This window comes from Camelus bactrianus, chromosome 13 (assembly GCF_048773025.1).
Source record: "Camelus bactrianus isolate YW-2024 breed Bactrian camel chromosome 13, ASM4877302v1, whole genome shotgun sequence".
Lineage (NCBI taxonomy): Eukaryota > Metazoa > Chordata > Mammalia > Artiodactyla > Camelidae > Camelus > Camelus bactrianus.
In genome coordinates, this window is record NC_133551.1 from 34,134,811 (window position 1) to 34,162,354 (window position 27,544).

General features: G+C 41.1%; 1 protein-coding gene across 5 annotated transcripts in view; it reads right to left on the minus strand.

Moving 5' to 3' along the window:
* The window catches only part of NFIA (nuclear factor I A), a 349,943-nt gene that overhangs the window by 30,575 nt on the left and 291,824 nt on the right, over positions 1-27,544 (minus strand). For 3 of the 5 annotated variants that reach the window (XM_074376373.1, XM_045512665.2, XM_010949816.3), the window contains 3 exons: positions 25,064-25,242; positions 22,626-22,791; positions 6,016-6,107 (listed from right to left, as the gene is read on the minus strand). In XM_074376373.1, the coding sequence (XP_074232474.1) occupies positions 6,016-6,107; positions 22,626-22,791; positions 25,064-25,242 (437 nt within the window). The remainder of the gene's footprint in view (positions 1-6,015; positions 6,108-22,625; positions 22,792-25,063; positions 25,243-27,544) is intronic. The other 2 variants (XM_045512652.2, XM_045512658.2) reach the window with 2 other exon arrangements.

The window sequence follows — 27,544 nt, forward strand, 5'->3', positions numbered from 1 at the left end:
TACCTAACCTCCTACAGGCAGGCAGCTGGGGTCAGGGTAGGGAGGAGGCAGGGAATGGCTTCAGCTAATTGCAGTGTAATCTCAAGTGCGCTTGGTGAGAACATTACACAAGGAGGGGTGTTTCTTGGAAATGAGGGCTGAGGGGAGTTCTGGCTGATATGCCAGCAGTGGGAAAGGATTTTAATTTTATCTGCTTGGTCCAGAGAAGACAGAACTCAACGTGTCTCTCTTCTTAAGATGGGCTAAAGCCTTATCGACCGGCTCATGGCCAAAATTAAAAGTAGAAAAAAAAAAGGTAAAATGTATAGGAACCAGAATCATATTATCAGATCAAAGTTAGACAAGGACAGAAAAACTACCCAGCCTTTGCTGCCGCTTCCACTCTTTGGAAAGTTCTTACACCCAACTCTGTGGTCTCGAAGCCTCTTGGGCAAATCCTTACTGTAACCAGCATCACATTGCATTATTAATCTTGTTATTGTCATTGCTATTATTTTTCACATCTGTTTCCTCTATTAGACTTTGAACAACTTGAGGAGAATTGTTATTCCCAGCATTCTGTAGGCGTAGGGAATGTAGTCAGAAATGGTGAGTGATTGATGAGAGGAACTTTCGGAAGTTTTGCAGATTGCCCGAGCTTTGCCCACGTTTCTCAGGCAGAGCTTCAGGAATGTGACACACGGAATGGCAACAGATCCAAACACTCTCCATATCCACCACCTCCCCGCGTTCCTTGTGCACCCTCACCCGAGGCGGACAACGGGTGCCATGCCCACAACTGAGCTCTGCAGGGACCTCTTCAGATCAGCAGGTTTCCAGCACGGTGCAGTGTGTGGCTTGTGCATACATTTGTAAATTTCATGAGGCAAAGGCAGTCACACTGCTTGCAAGTCAGGCAGCTAAATGATTTATTAAGCAAAGGTTACAGCACCTGTGCCTTTTCGTCAACAAATCAGGCCCATGCCATGCCCAGCGATTCTTCTAATAACCCAAATGGTAATTCGGTTTTAAATAGCATTTCAGATACCACAATTCTGTTGATGCAGAACAGTGATAGATTTGGGTGGCAAGGAAGAAATGCCTGTTTTTAATATTGTTTGCACTCATTTTTCATTTTAAAGAATTAGTCCTCATTGGTGTTCTGCAGGTTAAGCATTTTATTTGAACATTCTGATGAAACTAGAACATGAATGAAAATGAGTTCTTTGCTCAGTACTTCTGTGTGGGAATTGGTATTTCTATTTATTACCTGATGATGAAATATTAACTCTTTTCCTCTAAATAAATGCCTCTTCTTAATGGCTCATGTTTTCAGGGATCAGATTAAATCATGGGATGTAATTGAAATGGCCATTGGCTTTCTGCTACTTGAGACGATGGCGTGAGCTCTCTTATGTCATTTTGTGGATGTGCAGAGGACATTAATAGTGTCCAAAGTGAAGTAAAAGCTCTATGCCCCAGACACTTTTCTATATGTTAACATCAACTGTCATGGGAAAGTATTCAAAAATAAGAGATTTAGGGTGGGAGAGTGGTCGTGGTTTCTCAGAACAGACAGGCGTTCTAAAGGCTGTAAGGAGGTGGCCACCCCCACGTTAACGATGGGTCACGAAACGGAGGAGGAGAAGGAAAATGAGAGGCACAGCATGACCGTAGCAGAGGTAGCAGGCAGTGAGGCAGATGAACGGGACAGATCACTCGGCAGGAATGTTCGGACAGAGCCAAAAGCTGGGGGAAGACACACAATGCACTCGGAGGGCAGTTTGAAAGAAAACTAGTTCAAGGCAAGGCTAAAGAGAAGGCAATTCTGTCTCAGTGAAGGGAGGAATTCTCTGGAGGAAAAAAAATAGACTGGAAGGGAAGGAGGAGGAAAAATGGCTTTCAATTATCCATGTTATCCTTCCCTACCAATCATTACAGATGATGAATAGGTGCAATAAAAGCCAATATTCAATTTTTCCAATTTACATGGAAAGAAGGCCATAATATATTGTTAAGAGGAAGAAACAGCAGGTTACCAAACAATGTATATAATATGATCTCGTTTTTGCAATATATTGGTGTGCACAGAAACAGCCTGGATGGATGGATGCAGAAATGTTAACAGTAGGACTACAAGTGATTTTTATTATTTTTCCCATCTGTATTTTCCACAATTAATATGTATCATGACTGTAATAAGAAAAAGTCATTATTTCTAAACTTCCTTATGAATCATTTAGATTCAACCCCCTACCCGCTGACTACCCACTCTGTGCCGGACATGAAAGCCAGTGCTTTTGGAGAAGTCAGCACACAGTAACAGTAGATTCTGCTGATAAACAGTCCACTTTTCCTGGCGGTTTTATAGAATTTTAGGCTCTTGAGAGGTGAAAGGGCTGTTAGGGTTTATCTAATGATTACATTTAAAAAATTGTGGTGAAATACACATGGCATGAAATTTACCATCTTCATCATTTTTAAGTGGACAGTTTAGTGGTGTTCAGAGCATTCACATTGCTGTGCAACCATCACCACCACCCATCTTCAGAGCTTTTTTCATCTTATAAAACTGAAACTCTATACCACTGAACAATAACTCTCTAGTCCACCCTCTCCTCAGCCTCTGGTAACTACCATTCTACTTTGTCTCCATGAGTTTGACTACACTTGGTACCTCACGTAAGTGGAGCGGTCCAGTATTTGTCCTTTTGTGACTGGCGTATTGCACTTTGCAGAATGTTTTCAAAGTTCATCTATGTTCTGGCATATTGCAGAATTCCCTTACTTTTTAAGGCTGAATAGTATGTATTATACCACATTAAAATGGCATATACATAATAAAATGTATCTACCCCATTTTGTTTATCCATTTATCTGTCAGTGGACACTTGGGTTGTTTCCATCTTTGGCTACTGTGAATAATAGCCAAAATAAGAATGTGGGTGTACAAATATCTCTTCAAGGCCTGGCTTTCAGTTCTTTGGGGTATATACTAGTGATGAGATTTTGATGCAATTTCAGATTTAAAACCAGGGACTATGCCAGTGATACTCCTGAGAGCTGAGCATCTGTCTCTGCCTGAATATCGGCAGGGAAAGGTGTTCCCTGGCTCATCAGCAGGCAGCAGGGGACCCGGGTTGGAGAGCACAGGCAGAACTGGGGGTGCATTCATGCCCCACTCCTCACCACTGTACGGCCTTGGGAGAAGTAGCAGTCTCTTGAGACCTCAGGGTTCACATCTATAAAGTGGAGACAACTACATACACCCTACTGGGTGGCTGTCAAGATTCGCTGGATAACGTACCTAAGCTACCTTGTACACAGAAAGTGCTCAATAAGTAGAGACTATATATAATCAAAGAATTTTTTTTTAAAGAAAGGTCTTATGATAAGCTGAAAGCTGCCTACTTCAAATGTCTATGCATTAGTTCAACTTTTATCTGATGGAAAAAAACCAGAGACCATATCTAATCCGTATCCTATACATTGATGCTTCAAGTATTTGAAGAAATTTCTTTGGGAGAAAGGGAGCCCATATTATTTTGCACTTGTTTGTGGATTTACGTGCACTATACCTCGTCTGCATTTTTAAAGCTCAAGTATCTGCCTGGGTGACTCTTCAATTCTTATTTCTTTAAAGGTAGAAAAAATTTTTGTTTTCCCAGAAAACTTTTCCCATAATTTGATTAATACACATTTCATGCCTTATTAACAAAAATATTTCTATAGAAAAATGCAAGCTTGCCTAGGAAATTACTAATCTGCAGGCCATGTTCAAATTATGTCTTAAAAAATTCCCGTAAAAATGTTTTCCTCTTCTGATGTCCTCTCAAAAAGATTATTTAAACAAATTATTTTTATTATCTATATCTATACAAGCCTACCACCTTAAGTGGTTCCAGAAAGTAGTTCTTCTTTTTTAAAAAGAGTTTATATATATATATACACACATATATACACACACACACACACACACACACACACATATATATATATATACACCTTGAATTAAAATATTTAGAGCACATAATTTTTATCTCAGGATGTTTTCTTGGGAAAAAATGATAACTCCATTAGCACAGCTTCTCATAAGACAATTGGGGACGGCTTTCTTCAAGCCAAATGTGGCAGGTGTCACTGTGATAAGAGACATTTAAGCTGCTGTCCCTATGATGCCAAATAGTTAATGGAAACTCCCCAAATTCAGTTCCAGATGCCAATACTGGGTCCACATGACATCATCCATCCAGATGCGTAGAAAATCTGGATTTTTAAGAATTGAATTTTTGTGGTCAGCATCATGAAGACTCAGTTTCTGGGTTAGATAAGGCATTTGCGAAACAAAGCCATACTGGACTAGAGCATGTTTTGATTATAGAGAAACAAATTGAATGGAATGCAGGGTACAATTTCAGTGCTGTGAATCACAGCCTAGATACAAATACTATGGAAAATACAAACGGGACATTTCCAAACTGCAATTTTGAGGTTCTTAATGGGGTAAGCTGAGCCCACTGGTGCTCTGAGAAAAGCAACCATCCAATATAAAGCCACTATCCCCAGTTCTCCCTTTCTCATTGAACCTGATCCCTCGAGCCAAAAGTACAAAATGAAATGTTCTTTTATTTTAATGCTTTCAAGGTAATTACTCAATTTCAGATTCACAAGTATTTGAAGGTATGGGAAAATAAGCAATAAACTTGAAGAATTCTATGGGAGGTACTGAACAGGAGATGTTAATCCCAGACGCCAGGTACCTGCCAGTTTCAGAAGAAACAGCAGAAGTGGGAAGTTCAAGAGTTAACCTTCTCCCTCCCCTCTCTGCTGCCCCTCTCCACCCAGCTGCCTCCTCTGAGGCTGTACTTTCTGTGACCCTGCTTCAGTGTAAGGAAGGCTTCAGATGCAATGCAGTTTAACCCAGCGCTGTCAACACAGCAATAAACTAAAACCCTTCACAGAGAAAGCAAATGGACCCAGGAAAGCAAATCTATCTCGTTCATAAGCACCTGCTCACAGTGTTACAAACAAAGATGAATAGTTATAAATTAGGCATCTGGAGATTACACACCCAGACATATGCACAAAATAACTCAGAGAATTTTTTTCAGACACCGTGTTGAGAACCTCAAAGAGAAAATACTTTCTTTATGTCAATTATGATAATATACAGTCACGTTCTAATTAGGAAATCAGAGAGTAGTTTCTTCCAAAACCTGCATCCAACTCTAGTTCACAAATCTCTAAGTATCTTTATATCTACTACCTTTGAATTCCAAAAAGTCTTTCCCTGTTTCTCAATTAACAGCAGCCATTCCAAAACTTTTAAAAGACATTCTTTCTCCTTGACCTCTACTAGCACAAAAACACAACTATCTATTGAAAAACAAGCTCTAGATGTCCTGGCATTGTCTTTTTTCAATCATCTACCTCAAAATATGACATTATATTCACATACCTTCCCCTCCCACCCCACCGGGCCAGCGCAGCCAGTAACAAACACGTCCTATCTCTGCACCAACACCAGCAGCTTAACAGGGCTCAGGAATCCTTTCTTTTCCTTTCTCTTAGGAAGTCTGCCAGGTTCCGGGGACCCTATAACAAGTACTGGACAGTGGCAGGCCCCCGCCTTCCCAGCTTGCTCTCTGATGTCGCCGGCTGCCGGGCGGTCTTTCCAGGTTCCACGGGGGCCTACTTCTGTTTGCTTGCACGAAGAGAGGCATGCCTTCCTAAAAGAGGGAGCACACACCGTCTAGCCCTGGAGACAGTCTCTTCCCACAGCAAAAGCAGTTCTGGCACAGAAGCCCTCCTCTTCTACCCCCTCAACGCGAGAAGCAAAAATCGCAGGCACTGTTTTCGACGATTTCTGAGAACACATGGAAATGTGGCTGAAGGGCCAGGGCAGGTTGGGGTCAGCAAGAAAGGGGACCGAACAGGGGCTGGGGAATGCAGCCTGTTGTGCCGGAAGACGAGTTGCAATGCACCTGATGGATAAAACAAGCTGCACCACATACAGAAAAGATGAGAGCGGCCCACCTGTGTCTGTTGAGGGATATTTACAAAGCTTGGATCCCGTGGTCCAACACTGACGAATCGGTTTGCGGGGGAGGTGCTGGGTGTCGAGTAGGCTGTGAAGGGAAGGGACACATGCGTTCAGGAAGCAGCACGAGATTGCACACACAAACAACACCAAAACACACAGTCTCCGAGCCTACACAGCTGATTAACAAGGAAATGTGCAAACGCTGTAGCTAGCAGAGGGATCTGGCTAGCAGGGGCATTTTTAGACAGTCAAAAAGGGAAGGAGGGTTGGCTTCCAAAGACTGTTGGAGTAAAACGAGGTCACACTGGTGCTCACGTGAGCTCTTTTCTCCTTCCATCATATGAATTAGAACATGCAGGACACTGGCAAAGTATACTTTCTGAGTTAAACATGAGCTTTGGGGTCAGAAAGAGTTATCCCCGTCTTTAAAAGCACAGGAGAAAGAAATTAGGTAGAAAGGGGAGGAAAGCAGCTCATTTTACAACCTTGCTTTTCATGCTATTACCCTCCTAAAAATCATGAAACGTTCCTGTGCCCCTTTCTCTAAATATGGGAGAGGAGTCTTTGTAGAAGGAATTGGGTTCTCCGGAAAGGTGGTGGGAAACCGTTTGGAACAAGCTGTCTTTACGGGCTCGGTGGAATGTCTAGAATTTTATGAGGTACAAAATGTGCTTATAGTATTAACATTTGTAGTCTCCCCCCCCAGAACCCTTCCGTTCAGGCACAAACCCTCAAGACCCCGTGTGAACCTGGAACCTCAGGTACCACACCTCAGTCTACCATCCTTCTTACAAGTACATGAAAGTTTTGCTGTTGGTTTTTATAATTATATTTAAGAGCTTCATGCACTCCACTTTAGTGAGAAAAAATGCTGTGGTTTCAGTGTTTCATTGGCTTATGTATCTGAATATTTTGTTTCTTGGTGTCCTTCAGTTCACTTCTTTACCACAAACTCCAAGGATTTATACACATTTTCTTCTTACTAGACTTTTTGGATAGACTATTGCTTAACTTCAAATTTCTCATCAATACTTGTAAAAGGCCTCAATTTTTGGACTAACTCAAGTCACACACCATCTAAAAGATGAAAAGGATTTGCGATTTTTAAAAAACACAGATAACTGAGGGAATAATACCAAATTCTTTTGCCACATTTTTTTTTCTTTCTTGACATCATCGGTTCTTCTTTGACTTTGTTTTACAGAAAACTGCTCAGACTTTCTGTTCCCCTCATTAAGCACATCTAGAGGTAACATTTCCACCAATCTGGTGCAAGTCCTACTGGTCACCCTTGGTAAGAGCTAAGTCACCCCCACATAGCTGTGATGGTCACGTGGTGTGGCTGTGTTAAACCAGGATGGAACAGAGGATGAACATGAGGGTTCTCTGATGTCTGTGAATAAGAAGCCTTTTGCTGTGGTAGTATTCATTTTTGTAGACTTTGTCCAATAAGAGCTTTCTAGAAAATGTTCTAAATGTATGATGTGCTGTACTGTGTAGCAATGTGAACCTGCTGGTCTCTTCCCCAGCCCATCTTATGTCAGACCAACCTGCACAGACCGGAGAAATGCCCCTGCATTCAGTCACTCTGGATGTGCCTCTCACTCACTCACTGCTATGGGGGAAATCTACTTTTTTAAAAAGCTCAGTAAAATACTCTTTATTAATTGGTTCATTCAGCCCATGGCTCTACTTTGATACGCTTTCAGAAGTCTCAACAGAAAGTTACATATTGAAAATGATGGACTACAAGTTACCTGGTAGTGAATTTACCTGCTCTCAGGGCACAAAGAGGATGTGGGAGAGATAAGGAGGAAGCTAGGAGATAAAATAACCTGTTCAACCTGTTAGCAGTTAGGAGGGAAAAAAGTGTTCTTTTACACTTGAATAGGTAGGTAGGTTGAAAAGGAACAAAGAGACATGAAGAATAAGCTAAGGTTCTAAGATGATAGAAGCTGGACCATGAGGTCTTGGTTTGCTGGTCCTGGTAGAACAGAGTGCGATGCCTGCACTGGTCATTGCAGACACACAGCAGGGTTTCCTATGACATTTTTAGCACACTGGTGACATCAGAAACAAGTACGCTGATTGATCCTAGGATACATGGCGTGTGTGTGTGTGTGTGTGTGTGTGTGTGTGTGTGTGTGTGAAGATGGTTCTCTGTTGACCATACGTAGCCTTAAATCAGGAAAGGTCTGTATTACATCCCATTCTCTATTTTTGCCAGACATAAGTTTGCCATTTTGAAAGACAGGTTAGCATACAAATAACTTAGCCACTCAAAATTACCACGAGACTAACCCCTGGGCATTGTCCCTTCTTCAGTCATGAGACAAACCTTTCGGTCTTAGTTTTGAAACATCCCAGAAGGCCTTTAATGCTCTCATAGGCTACTAAAACGGCTTCAAATCTTATACTGGTTTTTAAAAAAGAGACCAATGCTGAGAGAGGTGGTGATGTGTTTGCATTTTTTAAAAAAAGGATATTACAACTACAAAAATCTGGGGATCTCTGAGTACCCAAGCCATCGAATGGAACAAAAAGTGCCCAGGGAAATTTATTCTATAGAAAGTTGATTCTGGGAAAAATCAAGGACACAGGAAAAACAAGGGAAGGAAGAAAGAAAGTCTGACTCATCTTCCATTATTGTAGCTACAAGAGGCAGAGAGTGTGTTCACCTATAACAGGATGTAGTCCCAGAGATGATATGACATTAGTTGAATTTGATTTCCCCAAAGAAACAGTGGAATGAGGGAGTTATCCTGTTGAACAAAAACCTCAGTTGAAACTTTTTATTAAACAACCACATTTACCATGGTGAATCAATTACACACGCACAGTTAAGAGCTTTCAACATGAATATAAAATCAAGTAGAGGGGGCAATGTGGTAATTAATTATATACAACTGTGTTTACTAGGCTATTATATCACATTCATATCTTTCTTAATTATAATTTCTGCCTGCTTACAACAGCAATAATCGCATGCTATGGGAGGAGTTTCAGGAAATGATGAAATCCAGAAAACAGCTTTCTGGGAAGATTACTGTAGGCAGTTTTCATGATTCTAGAGGGAAGATTCAGGGGCATTTGATGACTTTCTGATAAAGTCAACAGGGAAATCAGTTTGCTTATATAATACCATTGTAAGAGTCCTCATGGCAAACATGACTATTAGAAACCAAACTATTGATTATTTGCCTGCTTCTGAAACAGTGTTTGCTTTTTTTTCAGCGGCCATGTTACCTACATGAGCGATGTGACCATGGACCATTTTCCTAACATTGCGGAAGAACATTTCTGCAAGAAGCTTCCACCAGCTCTTGTTTGAGCTAATCTGATCATATGTTTTCTCTTTCTAATGTATTTCTTCAGATTATCCAAGAGTCTTAGTTTGGCCTTAGCCACAGCGGTAAGTATCAAAATCCCAAATCAGAATTTGATCCCATATCCAGAGAATGCCTTTCCTCTGCGTCACTCACTTTGTATCATATGCATTGCTAATTCTATGATCCTTCGCTTAGTCAGTACAATCCCCTCCTCAGTATGATCAACTGGAAAAATGGTCAGAGAACGGTTCCTTCTTTATAAGCAAGAGGCCTCTGAGGATGCTGGACTCTGTCTCCAGAGGGGCTGTGGGATGGGCATGGAGAATGGCAGGGGTCCCCCAGTAGCACTGCTCTTTGCAACTCTGCAGGCGTTCCCTGGGAGAGAGCCGCTAAGTCCTCTGAAAGGGATGTACTGCCTGCCTGCAAGCCAAAGAGAATTCTACCTTGTATTGTTCCCAAGGTCTCTGGCTTTTTGTTTGTTGTTCGTTTGTTTCCAGAATGAGAAGGAATAAGGGATGTGTCTGGATAAAGGAATAGTGACATTTCCAGGTGAATCAGTTTCTAGTCTGTGGTAGCCTTCACCCAACAATCATTCCTCATCATGGGGTAAAGAAAGTGGTCAAACTGTTCTGAACAAAGATGCTTGGAGCGTTCCTATTTTTGGAAAAAAATATGACTAAAAGCCAAGATATTAAAATATTTGTACCACTGTCAGTAGATGTTTCTTTAAGATAGAAACCGTTATCGATAAAACCACTCCAATCTGACAGTCTAGAAAACGTGAGCGCATCGGCTTGCTTTGAAAGTAGGCAGCCAGATTCCAGATCGGGTTCAAATTTAGCAACCCCTGAAATGTGTGTAATCACTGAAAAACAGAACAGGGAGAAAGTTTCGATAGGTTTCTGTATAGAGCCTGGGGTGAAAAGAGACCTGCTCTTTGGATGGAGCCCCTCCAGTGTCCACAGAGCAAGCGCCCACCGGGAGGCTGAAGCAGCCTGAGTGGGGTGGTGGCCGGCTCCTCTGCCAGGCTGGGAGCAAGTGACCCAGTGAGGCACCTTGCCAGAGAAGGGGATGTTAGAGAGCTAGTGAGCTTTGACGTTCTGAACTTACTTCCAGACACAGGAAGCAGTGAAGTCCCCTAAACCCTGGCAGACATGAGCTTCGTGTTGTTTCCTCAGAGACTCCCATGACATAAAAGGAGGGAATACCAATCCTTCATTCCCTTAAACTGCACCAAGTCTAACCGCTGCAGTGCGTCAAAGAGAGAGATATCCATAGTCTCTCCCTCTCTGTCTGTCTCAGCACCTGCTCTGTGCCAGGCTCTGTGCTGAGCATCATGGGAGATAAGATGGTGAGCAAGACACATCACTATCCTAGAAATGTTAGGGTCTAGTGGGGAGAGATGAGTGCAGAAAATGAGCGCCTACAAGTAATATAAATAAAAATCTGAGGGGTGTTAAAGGACAGAAAAGTGACACCTGGCTGGAGAACAGGAAAAGTTTTATAGAAGAGATGGAGATGGCGTTCGTGACAGGCTGTAAAAGGCGTGCCGTTGACAAGTTCAGATGGATTGGGGGTCACAGAGGAAGCAGTACAAGCAAAGGAATAGAGGTGGGGGACGGGGGCGACAGTCATGGAGGGAAAGGAGAGAAGACGGGACGTTGCAAAGGACACTGCCATATGATCAGGGAAGATAAAAATGTAAGGATCAGACACGAGAATGTTTGAAAATGGAGGAGAAAAAGTCTACTGAATTTATTTTTTCTTTTAAGAGGAAGAAATAATTTATAAAATCAACAAAGATACCAAATTTCCATTCTAAACACCGTCACAGGTAGACCTCCTAACACTAAACCTTTCGCCTCACAGCTCAAAGTCAATATGCGCTTGATGTGTTCCCTTGTGTTGAGAAACTGAGACATATTTATATGTGGGGATTTCCCTTTAAAAATACTGGTCACAAATTCAGTTTCCTTCAGATAGACTTACTGTGCGACTCAACACCTGCCCAGGAATGGGCTAGATTGCTGGACAGAAGTAATCCAAACAAGTTTAGGAACTCAGACTTGAACAGATCCCTGTGTCTTCAAACTGCAGTTTTATTAAATGTTTATCAGTGACACCTGATGGTGCATGAGAAGGCATTCAGCTGCAAGCTGAAGCAGTGAGATGACTAAATACTTAACTTAAGTCGTTTCTGGAATCTTTTCTTAACTGCACTATCACATGTTATTGTTTTTTAAAAAGCCCTGGGAGAAAACTTTCCATTTCTAAAACGAAAAATGTGGAAACTCTTAGAAAATAGATTGGCTGGTTTCTAAATGAAACCCATTACAATTGAACTCGTTTGGGAAACTGAACAGCATTATTTCTTGCCAGATCACAACAACAACAACAAAATGCTGGAGGAAATTGGAGCGGTTTTCCTTTCGAAGAAATCTATCAGTATTGACAAGTTTACAGGGCCTGGGTTAGCATTATTAATCTCATTATACAGCCAAGGAAATGCGTACAGCCTTTGCTGACATGTGACCCAGTACTCAGAGATTTAGAAATTCCCACATGATTGAATGGATGTTACAGTTTTTGCCCAGATGTTTGGAATCTAGAAGATAACCACACTGCACTTCCATTATTTTGATCACGTCTGTGCAGTCAGTTACCTCGTTCTGTGATCTCTGCTAATCTTTTGTTTCTACAAACAAGTTACCATCACCAACAAAAAAAAAACACGGCCTTCAGGGCATGAAGTTAAAGCCTACTTATCGCTAGTAAATTACTACAGAATAACATGCCCACAAGCTTCCTTCCTGAAAAGCTAATGAATTCGAACTTTAATATATGAGCATTACTTACCATGTATGGTAACGATTTGCATGAAATGTTTAATGTGCCAAGAGTTCACAAAAATCATGAAAAGAATCAATTTAGGCAGACGGCTTTGCTCTGCTGGTCCTTCTGCTTGTGTTAGGGATCTTCATAGGGGTAAGGGCTCAAGCTACATCATGGTTTGGGATAAAAGTTGAAGAAAGGAAAGTACGAGACAATCCACACAGAGAGAAGAGGATCAGAACAACTTGTAAACCGGAGGTGTTTTGACGTGTTACCAAAATCTTTGTGATAAAGAGGCCCTGTACAATGAGTGTTTCCTGTACAGTCGACTTAAACTGCCTATAATAGTCTCTTTTTCATAATAACTTTAAAGGATAGGAATACAGCCTTGTTTCAGTTCATTTAAGTTTATAATAAAGACTATTCCAAATGCTATGTCATTTATTTTCATGTGATGTTGTCTGTTGTTCAACTGATAGAACATGTTTATTGATCAGAAGCAACAACGTATACATGTAGGCACAGGGGAGAGTTATATTGAAGAGTCACAGGGAGTAAACCCTGGATTCAGCTGGCGTTTACTAAAAAAAAAAGAAACTCAGGTTAATATATTGGATCCCTCCCCTCTTGAAAGGCTTCTGCAGCCTCTGCAAAGGTGGTGTAACTTTGGAAGCCTAATTCTGGGACTTTATTCCAAACAAATACTTAAAAGTACATATCAAGATTTATGCTCTAAGATGTTCATTACAGCATGACTTATAAGCACAACAATTGGAACCAACTGATAAAGTGAGTGTTTCATCAATATGTTGAAATATTGTAGCCATTAAATATATGTTAAAATGACATGCTTATACTATGAAATAAAATGAATAAAATTAGTTTACGTATATATGTATATACATACACACATAGATGCACACACACATATATTATGATCAATTACGTTCAAGATATGCACAGAAAGTGACTGGAAAATATGCACAGAAAGTGATTCTCTCTGAAGAGTGGGACTATGAGTGATTTTAAAATACCTTCCAGTAATTTTTAATCTTAAGTAAAGACAAATAGAACTGGAAAACCCCAAATAATATTTTTAGTTTTACAGCAGCGCAATGTAGTCAACAGAAAATGAATTTTAGAATCAGAAAATCCTGGATTGAATCCATTCAATCTCTTACAAGAAATGTAACCTTGGCAAGCCAGTTAACCTCTCTGAGCCTCCACATACAAAGAGTCTAGCATAATAAATATTATTCACTCACAAGATTGTACTGTGTAGCACAGGGAAATACATACAGGATCTTGTGGTGGCTCACAGAGAAAGAGAATGTGACAATGAACGTATGTATGTTCATGTGTAACTGAAAAATTGTGCTCTACACTGGAATTTGATACAACATTGTAAAATGACTACAACTCAATAAAAAAATGTTAAAACAAATACTATTCACTCTAATATTCATAGCCCTTTAACTAAGGCTTCACCACCACAATGTCTAACAGGCCACCCTCTCCACAGAAGCAATCAGGGAGTGATCCGTAAGCAGAGGCTTAGACAATGAGATGAGAAATCTCTAGAATTCCACTGCACTGAGTATTAAAACAGCTGGAGAAAAATCATCCAATCAGGGACTACTGATTCCAAATCTGATTAATGGTGTTACACTCCAAGATATCTGCCTTCCACCAATTAAAAAAAAAATTCTCAAACCTCTCAAAGATTAAGGTTATGATCAGACTTGTAAATAATCTATAAGGGTGTAAGCTGACACAGCTTTTCTGAAAATAAATTTGGTAATGTGCACCAAGAGGAATATTCATACTGTTTATACTAGTAATTTCAATTCAAGAAATCTATCCTAATGAAATTATTCATTAATATATGATGTTTGACCATATGCTGGAACATATTCTATAGGTCGGGACAAAGGTTAATCTTCTATGGTTGGAGAATAAGTAAAAATTATTTAAAATCACATTTCCTAGCCCTTTTTTATGAAGTATGAAAAGGTATAAATATTAGTTAAGAAAATAACATACAAAGTATTATATTCAGTAGGTCACAATCATTTTATATGTCTCTGTGTGTATATATACACACAAATATACAACCAAACATGCACTGAAAAAGAATGGGTGAAAACCAGATCAACATGTTAACAATGGGTGATTATAGAAAAACATAATATTCTTTTTTATACTTTTCTATATCTTTCATTTCCTACATCATCATATATCGCCTTACAAAGAAAATCTTAAAACTTAGCTGTCATTTCAGTCATCTGAAAAAATTAAAAACTGAGACAAAAATAAGACCTGAATGGGTTATGAGAACCTAGATGAATGTAATGGACAAACAATGGATTGACAGTCTTTTTCTTACTGACTTTAAAAACCTATACAGCAGATAATTTAGCCCTTTGCCACATGTGTTGCAAATATCTTCCCCACTTTATCACTGTCTTTTGACTTTGTTTATGGTGTTTTTTTCCAATGCATAAATTTTTAATACTTTTAGAGTAGAATTTATTAGTTTTCCTTTCATGGATTCTCCTGTTTTGGTATTATTTGAAAGGCCTTTTTAGTTCCAATATTCCAAATAAAAGTCGTCCTATATTTTCTCGTGATATTTTAAGACAACATTACTTTTTTTTCTTCTCCACCTGAAATTTATTTTGGTGTAAGGAATTTTATTTTTTCTGGGCAGTATTCAGTCATCCCAACACACTTCATTGAATAATCTCTTTCCTTCTTCCAATATGAAGTGCCACTATTATCATATACTAAAACACTATACTTACATGGGTCTCTAATTCAGAAGAACATAAAAAATTAAAATTTAACAAGGATAAGACCATGCTGGTAGAAGAATTAAAATCCATATGGAAATAGAAAGATCAAAGTGAAATAAGTTCCCTGGCACGAAGTGACATCAGACATTAACTAAAGAGTAGATGAGAATGAGGAGGGAGTTCTTAGGAATTGTGTCCTGTGTGTGGTATTGGCTTCAAGATTCTGTGACGTTATAAAAACTCGTGGAACTGTACACTAGAGTGAATTTCATTGAATGTAAATTTTTTAAAAAAGTTTAAAGACTAATGGAATAGTCCAGGCATCATTAATGAAAAACTGTTTTGTGAAAGGAAGCCACAAACTTTTTTAAAAAAAATTCTCTCATCATTATGCACTGGTTCTTCTTTGAAAGAGGAAACACAGTCCTTATGTTGTTTAAAAACTGTGTAAATATGACATATCGTTCACTGACTTGCTCTAAACTTAATTACTGATTAAAACAATGTGTTATACACTTAAAAAAAAAGTGTTGGTAAAAAAAAGAGCTGTCATTGGTTGGGTGAAAACTCAAAAAGTAATTCTTCTAAACATTCATCAACAGTCCAAGCTCTGGAGAGCCCGGGGGAATAAAAGAAATCTGCCTTCAGCAATAGCACCTTTTTTTTTTTTTTCACTTTTTTTGCTATTTTTGTTTTATCTCCCTCCAAATCTTCTCTTTTCTTTTCTCTGCTAACAAGAGTTACTCTCAGCAATCCACAGAACCAATCCACACTAAAGTATAAGTAGCAACTAATATCTTCCTCTATATGTCTCCCAGAGGGTCTTCACTGCAAACATGTGGACACTGCACTGAAGCATATCTCCCCATAGGAGGCTGCGGCCAAGTGTCTGAACTACAGGTTCAATCAAGGTGGCTGGGTGTGAGTCATGACGCTGCTGCACCTGCATGAGTGACCTTGAGAAAGTTCCCTATCTCTTCACGTCTTGTCTTCCTCAATTAGGGTATTTCGTTTTTGAAGTATCTACGTGATAGCATCAATGTGAGGATTAAAACAAGATAATACATATAAAACATTTTTTAAAGTGTCTGAAGCATTAGTAAAAGCTCAATAATTTGTTGTATTAATTGCAGACAGGAGTAGGCAGGTGTGGCTCTCTGGTAACCAGAAATCAAGTCACATTGCTTTGCAGTTTAGTTACAATAGGGGCTAGCACCAAGCTGCCATGGGATTATCATCTTGGGAAAGTAACCTCCACTTTCTAATCTCAATTTCCTTGTCCATAAAATCCTGACTTCACAGGAGTCTTAGGAAGACAGAATGAGATAATATACATGTGTAAAAGAGCTTATCTAACCCAAAAGCACTGAACATATCTTCATTATTATGCTAGGAAATTTCAATCCCAGGCATAGATGATCATTACATTCTTGGTTAACAGGTTCATACTCATTCATATAATATATACACACGATTCATCAGAGATATAAAAATAAATAATAAAAGAAACTTGTTATTACATGCTTCTAATTTAACAGAATTCTAGTTTAATAAAAAAAAGTTCATGGCTAAGAAGGGATGGAGAAAATTGTTTATAAGTTTTTTATGCATTTTTAAGTTGAGTTTTTGTGTTCCTAATTAATTTAAAAAAGGAAAATATGCATGTTTTATCTTCCATCACAATTCAAAAGTGTTTTTTCCTTTTCATTATAATTCTAGGCTATGATGCCAACCTTCAATTTCTTTTCTGGAAAATTTATACATTTTTATAGTATGATCTTGGTGCCAACCTATTATATAAAAATTGAATCTTCCAATGCAATTAGGAAAAATAGTGCATTTTGAATTATACCAAAAATAGACCCAAACATAATGAGCGATTTCTCCTATTCTTGAGCTGCTGTCCTCAGGTTTCTTAGGAATATCTGTTCATTTTATTACATATTTGAAAAGGAGCCCCTCCGCAATTAATGAGATGGTGCTCGTGGAAAAACTCAGTGCACTGCAAAGAACAGCAGTAGGTGGGATGTTACGATAATTCGTCTCACCAGTAAGATACCTAATAGGCGTCTCCAAACATAACTTGGTCAAACCAAACTTCTGATCCCCACCCCTTGCCCAGGACTGCTCTTCCTGCCATTTCCCCTCTCAGTTCATGGCAACTCCATCCTTCCAGCTGCTCAGGTCAAAAACCTACGAGTCACTGCTGATTTCTCTAGGGTTTTTTTTTCCCCCTCAATCCACATCGAATGTGTCAGTAAATCCTATCAGCTTTACCTTTCAAATATTTCTCACCACCCCTACTGCCCCCATATCGGTACAGGTCGTTCCCAGCTCCTGCCTGGATTACTGCAACGCAGTGCCACCTCTGTGGTCGTTTTCTCCATTGCACTTACTGGTCCCTAACTTACTAATTTACTTATACTTGGATTATTGTTTGTCCCCTCCCTCTAGAGTGTAAGCCCCACCAGGGAAGGGGATTGTCTGTTTTGTTCACTTTGGGATCCCTTTTGCCTAGAAGAGTGGCTGACATGAAGAAAACAATATATTTATTGGTTTTTTAAAAAAAACCTTTTAGCTGGTCTCCTTGCTTTAATTCTTGCCCCCACCCCCAAAATCTATTTTCAACAAAGCCTTCAGAGGGTGTCGGTTAAACCCTAGGTACTGTCCCTCCTCTGCTCCCCCATCGCACTCGGAGCAAACGCCTAAGCCCTGCCACGGGCCTGGAAGGACCTCCAGCGCTGGCCGCCCCCCCCTGGGGCCCGGCTCCTAGCCTCCTTCATGCTCGCCCGCACCCCCCTTCTGAGCTGGCCTCGCCTGGCTTTCACCCGCCCACTCACTCTGTTCTCACCACCCGGCCTCTGGGCCTCAACACGCCAGGTGGGACTGGCCGATCCCGCCGCTTGGAAAGCTCTTCCCCTGCAGCCTCACGGCTCACCCTCTCACTGCCGTCAGATCTTGGTTCACATTTCCCCTTCTCACACAGGCCCTCTCCGCTCGCCCACTGAAGTTGCGCCCCACCCCAACTAATCCCAACCGCTCGGTGCTCCTTTTCCTACGTGGCACTCACAAATCCCCGTGTACGTCCTTCTGGCTGCTATTACACACATTGTTATTTATTATCTTTCTTCCCTCTCTAAAATAAAAGCTCCACAAGAGTAGGGATTTTTCTCTCTTTCACTTCCTGCAGAACCCTAGCATCTAGAACATTGCCTGGCACATAGTGGATGGTCAATAACTATTTACTGAATGAATGAAAGAAGTGATCTTCTCTCACTGGGCACCCAAACCCACAAAGGTAGTTAATCAGTGGGCATGGGATCCACCCACTGTGAATTACTCCCACCGGCTATTCCTTCTCTTTGTCGTATTAGCCCAAGGAGATCTGGTAGATCAGTCTTTCTCCAAATGCATCAACAATATGAACGTTCTCCTTGAGAAAGAGCAGAACTGTTCATTCCACCCTCATTACTCTGTTTTTTGGGGCTTTGGTAAGGATTTTTCCCATTAAAATGCATTTATTTTATAGGCAAATTCCACCCCCCGCAAATCTACCTTCGCCCAGTTTGCTGCAAAGTTGCATATTGGTGCCAGAGGCAACTGATTAGTTTAAAAATACATACTCTGCTTTAGGCTGGCATCCATTTGTATTTCATTATAAGAGCATATTAAAAATGATGTCTTGGACTTTCAACAGCACAGCACATTTGTCACCCCAGTTGATCCTGACAACCTGCCTATGAGAGTGCATAGAGCAGTTAGCACCAATCCCATTAATAGCCAAGGAAGTCCAGGCTCAGAAAAGCTGGTAACATAGGAGGCCCTGGGCATGATTTCCTTCTTTTACTTTTAAAATCTTATTTTATCGCAAGCCATCTTAAACCCCTCACAAGAAAAGGCTGTCCTCGGTTATACCATTGGTGTTTTTTTTAAAAAAGTCCCAATTTCAGGCATACTGTTGGGATGTTGAACATCTGTACTTAATGCCCTGCTATGATGTTCCTTCTTGCTGAAGTTGAGCTCTAATAAACTGACAAAGATAAACAGGACCCAACCATCCTGTGGTTTTAATTTCTAGGAAAGCTCATCATTTAGGAAACAATACTTCTGCTCTAAATTTTTAGCCAGCAGTAATCCAATTTTGGACACTCCCTCCTTCCACCCATGAGCTGGTTTCTGAAGGGAGGTTCTACCTTCTCTCTCAGATTCAAAAACACCAGGCTGATATTCCTACTAAGTAGCTTAGAAGTCACCCTCTCCAACAAAACCTTACCTGAGGCCCCGCGCGTGGACCAAACTCCCTCCCGTGTCCTCCTGTGGCCCCTATGCACGCCTCTGTCCCGGTGCTGTCCATGTGAATGACCCGTTTCCCTGCTGTCTCTCTCAATAAATCCCACATTCTTTAGGGCAGCGCTTGTACCCAAGCAGCAGCTAACACAGTTCTTGGCACATGACAGATGCTCGATGGAAGAAGGATGAATAAATGAATGGAAGAAGGTAGTCATCAAGGATGAATGTTAGGAAGGGGGGAGCTACTTCACTCTTGATATCTTTTCCCTCCCATACACTCTTGGCCTCTCTCCACTCCCTCACTTACTGTAGCGATTGGATGTGGAAAATGCACGTGACTTGTCCCACCCCTTCCTCGCCTCTTTCTCTGAAGGACACAGGTGCTGGCAGGGAGCACACAGCCATCTGGACTTCCATCAACTCTACATAGGAAGGCAAGACCCCTCTGCCCCACACAGGAAGGCCTGCGGTGGTCGGTGGTCCTGCACCGCCAGGGACTGGGTTGGTGTGTCTGTGTTTTAGCATTAGGAAGCACTTTTGCCTGTAGTTAAAAAATAAATTCTCTAATAGAATTTAGCCTGGTCTTCCACCTGATTTTTTTTCTTGTATTTATCAAATGGTTCAGAAATCAGGGCTTGGGAAATGATTATTTGGGAGGGGGGCGGTCCTTAAATCTCTTCCCAATGTGCACCAGTGGGCTTTGAGGTTTTTAATTTGAAAGGCTTCTCCTATGCTATAAATTACAGGTTTCCCAGATGATCACTGTCTTAATAATAAAGTAGAAGATGGTCAGGCACTATACTGTGGTGAAACAACATAATACTGTGAATTCAGCAGATCCCAGAAAAGACCGGAAACAAGGGCTAAAATTTATGATCATAAAAATCTTTCTATGCCATCAGTAGAACATTTGTTTTGTCTATATTCCTAGAATCCTAGGATTCAGAAAGTATCAAATTGCCTATATCAAACATTGGGCCCCCGCTCCTGAAACTTTTTTTTCTAAAACTCTGTAAACACTGTGCTGAACACTGTGTGAACATGCAACCACATGAACGGAATCTGTCAAGACCTCCTCCACACTTCTTCCCATGATGCTGAAAGAATGCTCGAGGCTGGGCACAAGAGGAGGAAGGGTGTGTTCTTACACAAGGCATTAGATTCCATTCATGGAGTGGAGTCCAGGGTATGGACCCAAAGGCATCAGCCTGATAGAGGGGTTGAGTAGCTTCCACGTGTCCTACAGACATACCACTAGCCAAGCCTGAGGCTTCTACTAGGTAAGGGTTTTGGCAGGTAATAAAACCCTCCGGTTTATTTGGTGGTGGTGCTTATCATGGCTGATTTCACATAATCCTCCCAGCTCTGTATTATCGCCCACATTCTACAGATGAGGAAACTGGGACTGGAAGAGAAACACAGCTAGTGATCTGAAAGGTGGGGATTTGAGCCCCTAACCTTCAGACTTCAACAGCTGCACGTGGTAACATTGACAGCGGAGGTGAGGATATGTTTACATAGAACAGGAAGAACATTAAACAAGGCTTTTTAAGGGCTGTGCCCATATCCCGTACATACAGAGAGACGATGAACAGAAAAGTGGTACCCAGAGGCAGGCACGGGGCACAATAAGCATGTGAACTGCCAACGTGTCAGCCAATATCCCCAGTGACTGGATTTAAATAGTTTGGGGATGGTTACGTCTCTGACTCGTTGGAAGATGTTACATGAATACACAATAAGCAGGACATGCCTATAAGCATGTGTTTCTCAGAAGCTTCTTTTCTAAGCTGAGCTCCCCAGATCCTCAGAGCCAGTCTAGTTTGCTTCCTATGACACTAGACACTCAGGGTTTTCTCCTCTGTTGAAAGGTGTTGAACCACCTCTTACCAAGAGAAGTAAGCCTCCCCAAAATTGCTCCTGGGCTCTCAATCTTTTTGCTATAAAACCAGAATCCACATACAGCACCACTCGCTTCTGCATGTACTATCAAAATGAATACACACTAGATGACCCAAAGTTCGTCCACACCCGTGAGGGACTCCAGACATTTGGGATTCAGTGTCCCTAAAATTAAATCTAATGAACACAGTAGCAACAAAGGCTGATTTTTCTCTTTGGCCCTTTCCCTCCCGTACCCAATGCCACTACGTACGATCCCAGTACCGAGAGGTCTGAATCCTCCTTCACTACACTCAACCAAATGGGGTTGTCCAAACCCAAAGCTTCTGTCTATGAAATCTCTCTTCCTGTGCTCCCCTCCATTCAGCTTCTATAATTGCTGCGCAAGTTGTCGATCTTAACAGTTTGCTCCTGCTGTATGTTCATCTCGTCCTCAGCAGAGTCCTTGTGTCCAGCCTCACCGTCTTGAAGGCCTCCTCTCCTTAGAGTCACTGTCCCAGTTCCCATCCTTTCCCGTGCTTCGATCCCTCCGTAAAGCTTTAGAGAAGGTGATCATCACACCCCTGTCGAGGTTAGCTAGTCCATCCGTCACCTGGGAACTCTGCCTCCAGCCGTCATTCTCTTTGTCATTGTTTCAGGTACTAATAAAAACCAGATTTATGTCTTCAAGCTGTTTCTATTCCCTTGTCATCTTTTAAAATACCAGGAAATATCAGGAGAATTCTTCTCCCTCTAATTCATTAAGTAATGATTCCCATCATCCAAAGAGGTTTTGAAATCCTGTACTGTCTGATCACATGTCCCCAGACTATTCAGAGAAGAGCCAAGAGTTCTTTTCTCTTCCTTTCCAATTCCACCTTCCGTCTCTTCCCTCTGCCAAGCTGAGCCATGCAACTGCCACGGCTACCAGCACTGACCTTCTGCCAGGCTCTTACGCTTGGCAAATGTTCAACGTACACACCTTTGAACTGTTACTTTGATCTAAACTTTTTTTTCCTATTTGATGGATGAGGTGGATAACCTGTGTAGTTCAACAAATGCATTTCTCTTGGACTGAAAGTTACAGGAAGGCAGGGCTCCACAAAAGTATGGGGACCTTTTTGCTAATAAGAATTCACACTAGTAGCTGCTGTTTGATGATCACAAGGCTAGCATTCAAAGCCACTCAAAGAATAGGCAAAATGTACTAACTCAAATCTTGATTTCAGTCCTGGGCGTGTGGTCACACCATTTCATCCGCCCAAACAGCCAGTCATTTCCACACCTGGCGGAGTCGGTAGTACCCTAGAGGGCTATTTGCTGTGATCTGGTCTTGGTTCTACAAACTCATGCTGCAGCCAGCACTGGGGATCATGCCTGCCACTAAAGCCTATGCAGTGAGGGGCCAAGCTTAGGTTTGGACTGAAGTGCACAGAGCTTTACAGGTGACCGGCGCCTCGTCTCGGCCATACTTACTTGGTGAGGTGGGGGAGGCTGCGCCTCCTTCTGTTGACGTGGTCGGAGGCTTTGTGTCTGGCACCGGCAGAGGCACAGGCCTGGCCATCGGTGGTGGCGGCGGCGGTGGCAACATTGGGGTGGGAAGGAATGGGTTGTGCACTTTGCCTTGGCTACTCCCATTGGGCTGCGAGGGTGGGAACAAAACAAAACAGACGGGAGAGAGAAGTAACAGATAGGAACCATTAGCTGCTTCTGAAAACAAGACTTGTTAGGCACCTTTCATGTAAATCACTAAGTATTCTAGCCACTTAATTCTTCCGTAAGAGCACATGGATGAAGAATGGTGGGTTGTTCTTAAGGCATTCCACGAAAGTACAGTGTCGGGCACACATGCTCAATGCATCCTGAACGCATCTCTTGAATTGCTTTGGCCTTCTTTGCATCTAGTTCTGTAAAATGACCTGCCAACTTTAGCTTGGAATGTTTCGATTCTGTATTAGCTGTTACCTTTGTCATCATTTTCCTGATTATTAAATACTAATTAATATCTGAGTGTTTCATAGACTGTAGAATTACTCCATCATATCTATTTATATGGGTTTACTGAAGTTTCCCCAAATATGCATTTGAGATAAAAAATATTTTATTTTCACTCTTCAAAGTTGATATTATATAACATTTAATAAATATGTTAAGTGAACATAAAAAATTTCTTTCACATATTGTATAACATCAGGCACAGAAACTTCAGAATTCAGCTGTCAAAATTCTGCTGAGGAAAAATATCACTTCTAATTCTGATTTAAATTATATAAGCATATGCCGTAAGAGTCATATTTATTTGGCTGCCTGATGTTCGAACAACCAAGTAACAGCTCTTGAACAAAAGGAAAGTTTCCCTCTGAAGAAAGCAATAAAATCCATTTCTTTTTGAGTGTTTTGAAACAGTCCCATGAAGAGCCCTGCCTTAAACCCTATAAAGTTTTGATCAAAATGCAAAACTGGGCATTTGACAGTTACACAGGATGATGTCAGGACTATTAAAAAAATAAAGGTAGAAATTTAAACGTCAGTTGCTTGATGCTGGTGATCATTTCAGTTTTTTCTTGGTTTCCCCAGTGGCCTTCCTGCCTCCAGACTTCAGTGACACCATTCAACCAACAATAACAGCTCAAATTTAGGCTACAGCCCTGAATCAAAATTTAGTTAAAGGAGATGCTGTTGTTCCAGGCTTTTAAGCTTAAGCTTAATAATTTGCAAAGGAAGTTTCTCTCACTGCCTCAGCAATAGTCACTTATATATTTAGTATTGTTCCTTAAAGACAGTCTCATCTGACAGTCGGAATGCTGCATATCCTTGCCAACAAACTTGCCTGTGTGTTATTTCTGAGTGGGCTAGAAGTCCATAAGTGAACGCTTTAGAATAAGCCACACAAATGAATACAGAAGCACAAAGAAAAAAGGCACCATATTGATTTGTTGTCTAGACAGAAATGTATCTGCTAACACATCACCAGACATTAGTCAAAGCTGCCTGTTCTGTCTCAGATATGCAGAATCAGGTAGTTCCTTCAAGGGAAGAAAATCAGTGATGGGCAATGTGATACAATATTCTAAATTAGGCAACAATCATTAGCGCTAATCTGTGGCTTCACGTGCAGTTATTAGGAGAAAATCTCACTTGGCTTTACGCTGCTCATTATTCACAATTTATTGTTATTATTATTGACCTTGGGATCCAGCTATCCATTGTAAACATTTGGTGCTATATTTGATATAAAATTTGTGATTTTTAAAAAACTACTTTTACGTTAGGAATATTATTGCATATTGTGACTTGGTTGGTTTGAGGGAAAAATGAAAACATTCACTTAAAGCTATTGAATACTGTTTAGCTTTCTACAAAGATAAGTGGGAAAGATAACTACTTGCAGAAATAACAAACTATAATAAACTGTACTTTGAGCATCTTGAGTTCAAGTACTGGTCAACTTGATCTAAAGTGTTAGAAGGCTATTTTAAAAAAATCTCAACTTGGTTGATCTGAAACATCTGTGCCCCTTCCTCCCCTACCTCTGCCTACCACCCCAAACCATTAAAATTATTTGGTCTTTCTATTTTGTTAACTGTATGAGCCCTGGGGTCTGTACGCATGAGGTGGAATTATCAGCCCACAGACCTCAGAAGGTTATGTAGTTCACCCTTGAGATGATTTGTATCTATAATCTTGACAGTTGCGAAGTTAACACAAACACTGTTTTTAAACCCTGGCCAGTCACTCTTAGAGTAAGTTAACTTTCCCACAATCTAGAATAAATATGACATTTGCCTGCAGTCAGTCAGCACAACATCAGAGCACAGCATCACATGGTCATAAGGTCTCCTCTTGCTATTTTTACATTCAGTTAAAATTTCTAAAGAAATTGGAAAAAAAAAAAAAAAAAGAAGTTTCCTTACATTGAGGAACCCCACCTGTCCAGCCTGCTGACCAGCATCAGGGCAGACAAGTTGGACAAACTCTTTGAGCGTCTCCTGAGGGTGATAGCGGATGGCCGGGTGGGAGAAGTAAGGCCCAGGCTGCTGGATGATGGGTGATGTCGGAAAATGAAGAGTCGATGGTGTCGCGTGTGGACTTGCTGGAGGAAAAGAAAACCTCAGAGTCAAAAAGAGAAAGACCTGCTTTGCCACAGCTTTTACGCCGGATTCAACTTCTTTTTTAAATATCTTCTTCTGACCCAATTCATAGTAACCGCTGACATGGCAGGACTGAACACTGGGTGGGTCTGATAGATTTTCTTCCTTGAAGCTCTAAGACAAACATGGAGGTTAAATTCGGGTAGAGTTTCAAGCTGTCTTTCTATTTTCAGTGGACATGAGTTATATAGGCATTAATAATCCTTGGTGAAGCTGAAGATTATTCATTACCTTAAGAGCCTTTTTAATGAAGCAAGCAATAAAAAATGTATTTGGTAGATTAGACCTGATTTAACTGACATTACATATGACAAATTCCAGTTTGCACATATGGACCCGCTTTCATGCTGAGCTATCCGTAGACAATAATTCATTGTTAAAGCTCTTATACCCCTCTCAAGGAAATTTCTAGGGACTAATTCAGGATGAAGTTTTTTTTGAAGTCTGTAGTAAATGATCACTTAATGAACCCAATGCAATGTGGGTGCCTCACTTTATACAGAAGGTTTATGTTGTCTTTTTTTCTTTTTTGCCATTTCAAAGGCAAACTCAGGAATGCATAGGTGTTAATTAGAGTAGGGGAACCCACAGGCTGAGGAGGCAGGCAGTGACCCCTGCTAAACTGCTGGCCCTCTGCGTGTACAAACTGATGATGGACTCAGATAACTCTCACTGCCCTGTACTTGAACCTTGCTAAATTTCAGTGATACAGGAAGAAGACAGCATTAGATTAAAAAACGTATGAGAGGCGCTGAATAGTTTTTCCTGAGAGAACTTCTGCCCTGACACTGGAAGGGTGGCTGGTGAAGCCTGCTGGAGGGCAGGAGGGGCACGTGGGAAGGGAAGGCACTCCAAGCAAGTAACGTCAAGACAGCAGCTCTCACTTCTCAGTGAGGGCCGGAAACAGCTCCCAAATCAAAGCAGGTGAGAGTATTTCTCTTTCCTTGCTTTTTGTAGTTTAAATCTTTAACCTCAAGGAGACGCTGCAAAGAGAAAACAAAGGAATATCCAAATATTTGGAGAATAAGACTTTCCTAATACGGAGAGTGACACAGAAAACTGAAGGGCAACTGACAAGACTGGCCTCACTTCCTACCACTGTCCCCTCAGCATGGCTGAGGACTGCTGAAACCGATGCATCCCTAGGGACCCCTGGGCATGGGTTCTTGGTCCCCTAGCAGGATAACTTTAGGTCTGGGGCATTTTCTGACTACTAATTGGAACGGCGAGGACTCTGAGGTTCAGAAGGGCATCTGCAATTTTTAAAGAGTAGAAATGGGGGGTTGGAGGGGAAGCAACCATCCAGTTCATACCTTGCAGGTGACCTGATGGGACCTTTCATTCATGTAACCTTTCATCTATCCCCAAATCTTCCTAGGCTCCTACTGTGGGCTGGGGACACAACACTGAGACAACACAAAGTTTTGTCTTCAGTCATATAATGGAGGGCATCCTGAACATCACCTCTTCAAACCAGAATTCTTGCCACCTTCCACCCCTCATACTTGTTTTTCTCTCTTCTCCATTTTGTAAATAACTTTCCTATCCAGTTAATGATTCGCTGTCATATCCCAGAACAGCGTCTGGCACTCGATATGCATTTGTTGACGGTACAATGAATGACTGACTATATGAATGGTACAGAAATTAATAAAGTAACCATACCAATAAATATAAATCTAAATTTTTTTTTAACCTGGCAAAACGCCAGGCAGCATCTAGGAAAACTGGTAAAACTTAGGACTTCATACGATGAATGATAAATCTTGGAATCCATTATTGCCTGAGTTCAAATCCACAGCTAAAAAGTTAAATGGCTCTGGTCATCTCTTACTCTACAAATTGTGCTGTTGGCGTTAAAGAACCAAAGAAATTTTTTTATCTAATAAGGTACAGTTGTCTTTGCTGGTAGCAAGAAACTCTGACCAGGTGCCCTGCACTTGACCAAACAGTTTTCAGTCAGAGATGGAATGTGGCATTTCCCGGATGAGGCGGGGAGTGCACTCAGCATAACATGACACACTCTTGCAGCAGGTCAAACACCAAGGTGGCCACTCCACTGTCAAGGGCCCCAGGAAGCAGGCCTTCGGGATAAAGTGGCGATGTCTCAAGCGTTCAGTGGAAAGTGATGAACGGTTTGTTAGATTATGAAATTGAGAATTCTGCCCAAGGGAAAAAATTCACTTGAGCAAAGATTGGGCAGATAAAAATTAAAGAAACCTAATAGAGGAAGTAATTCAACAG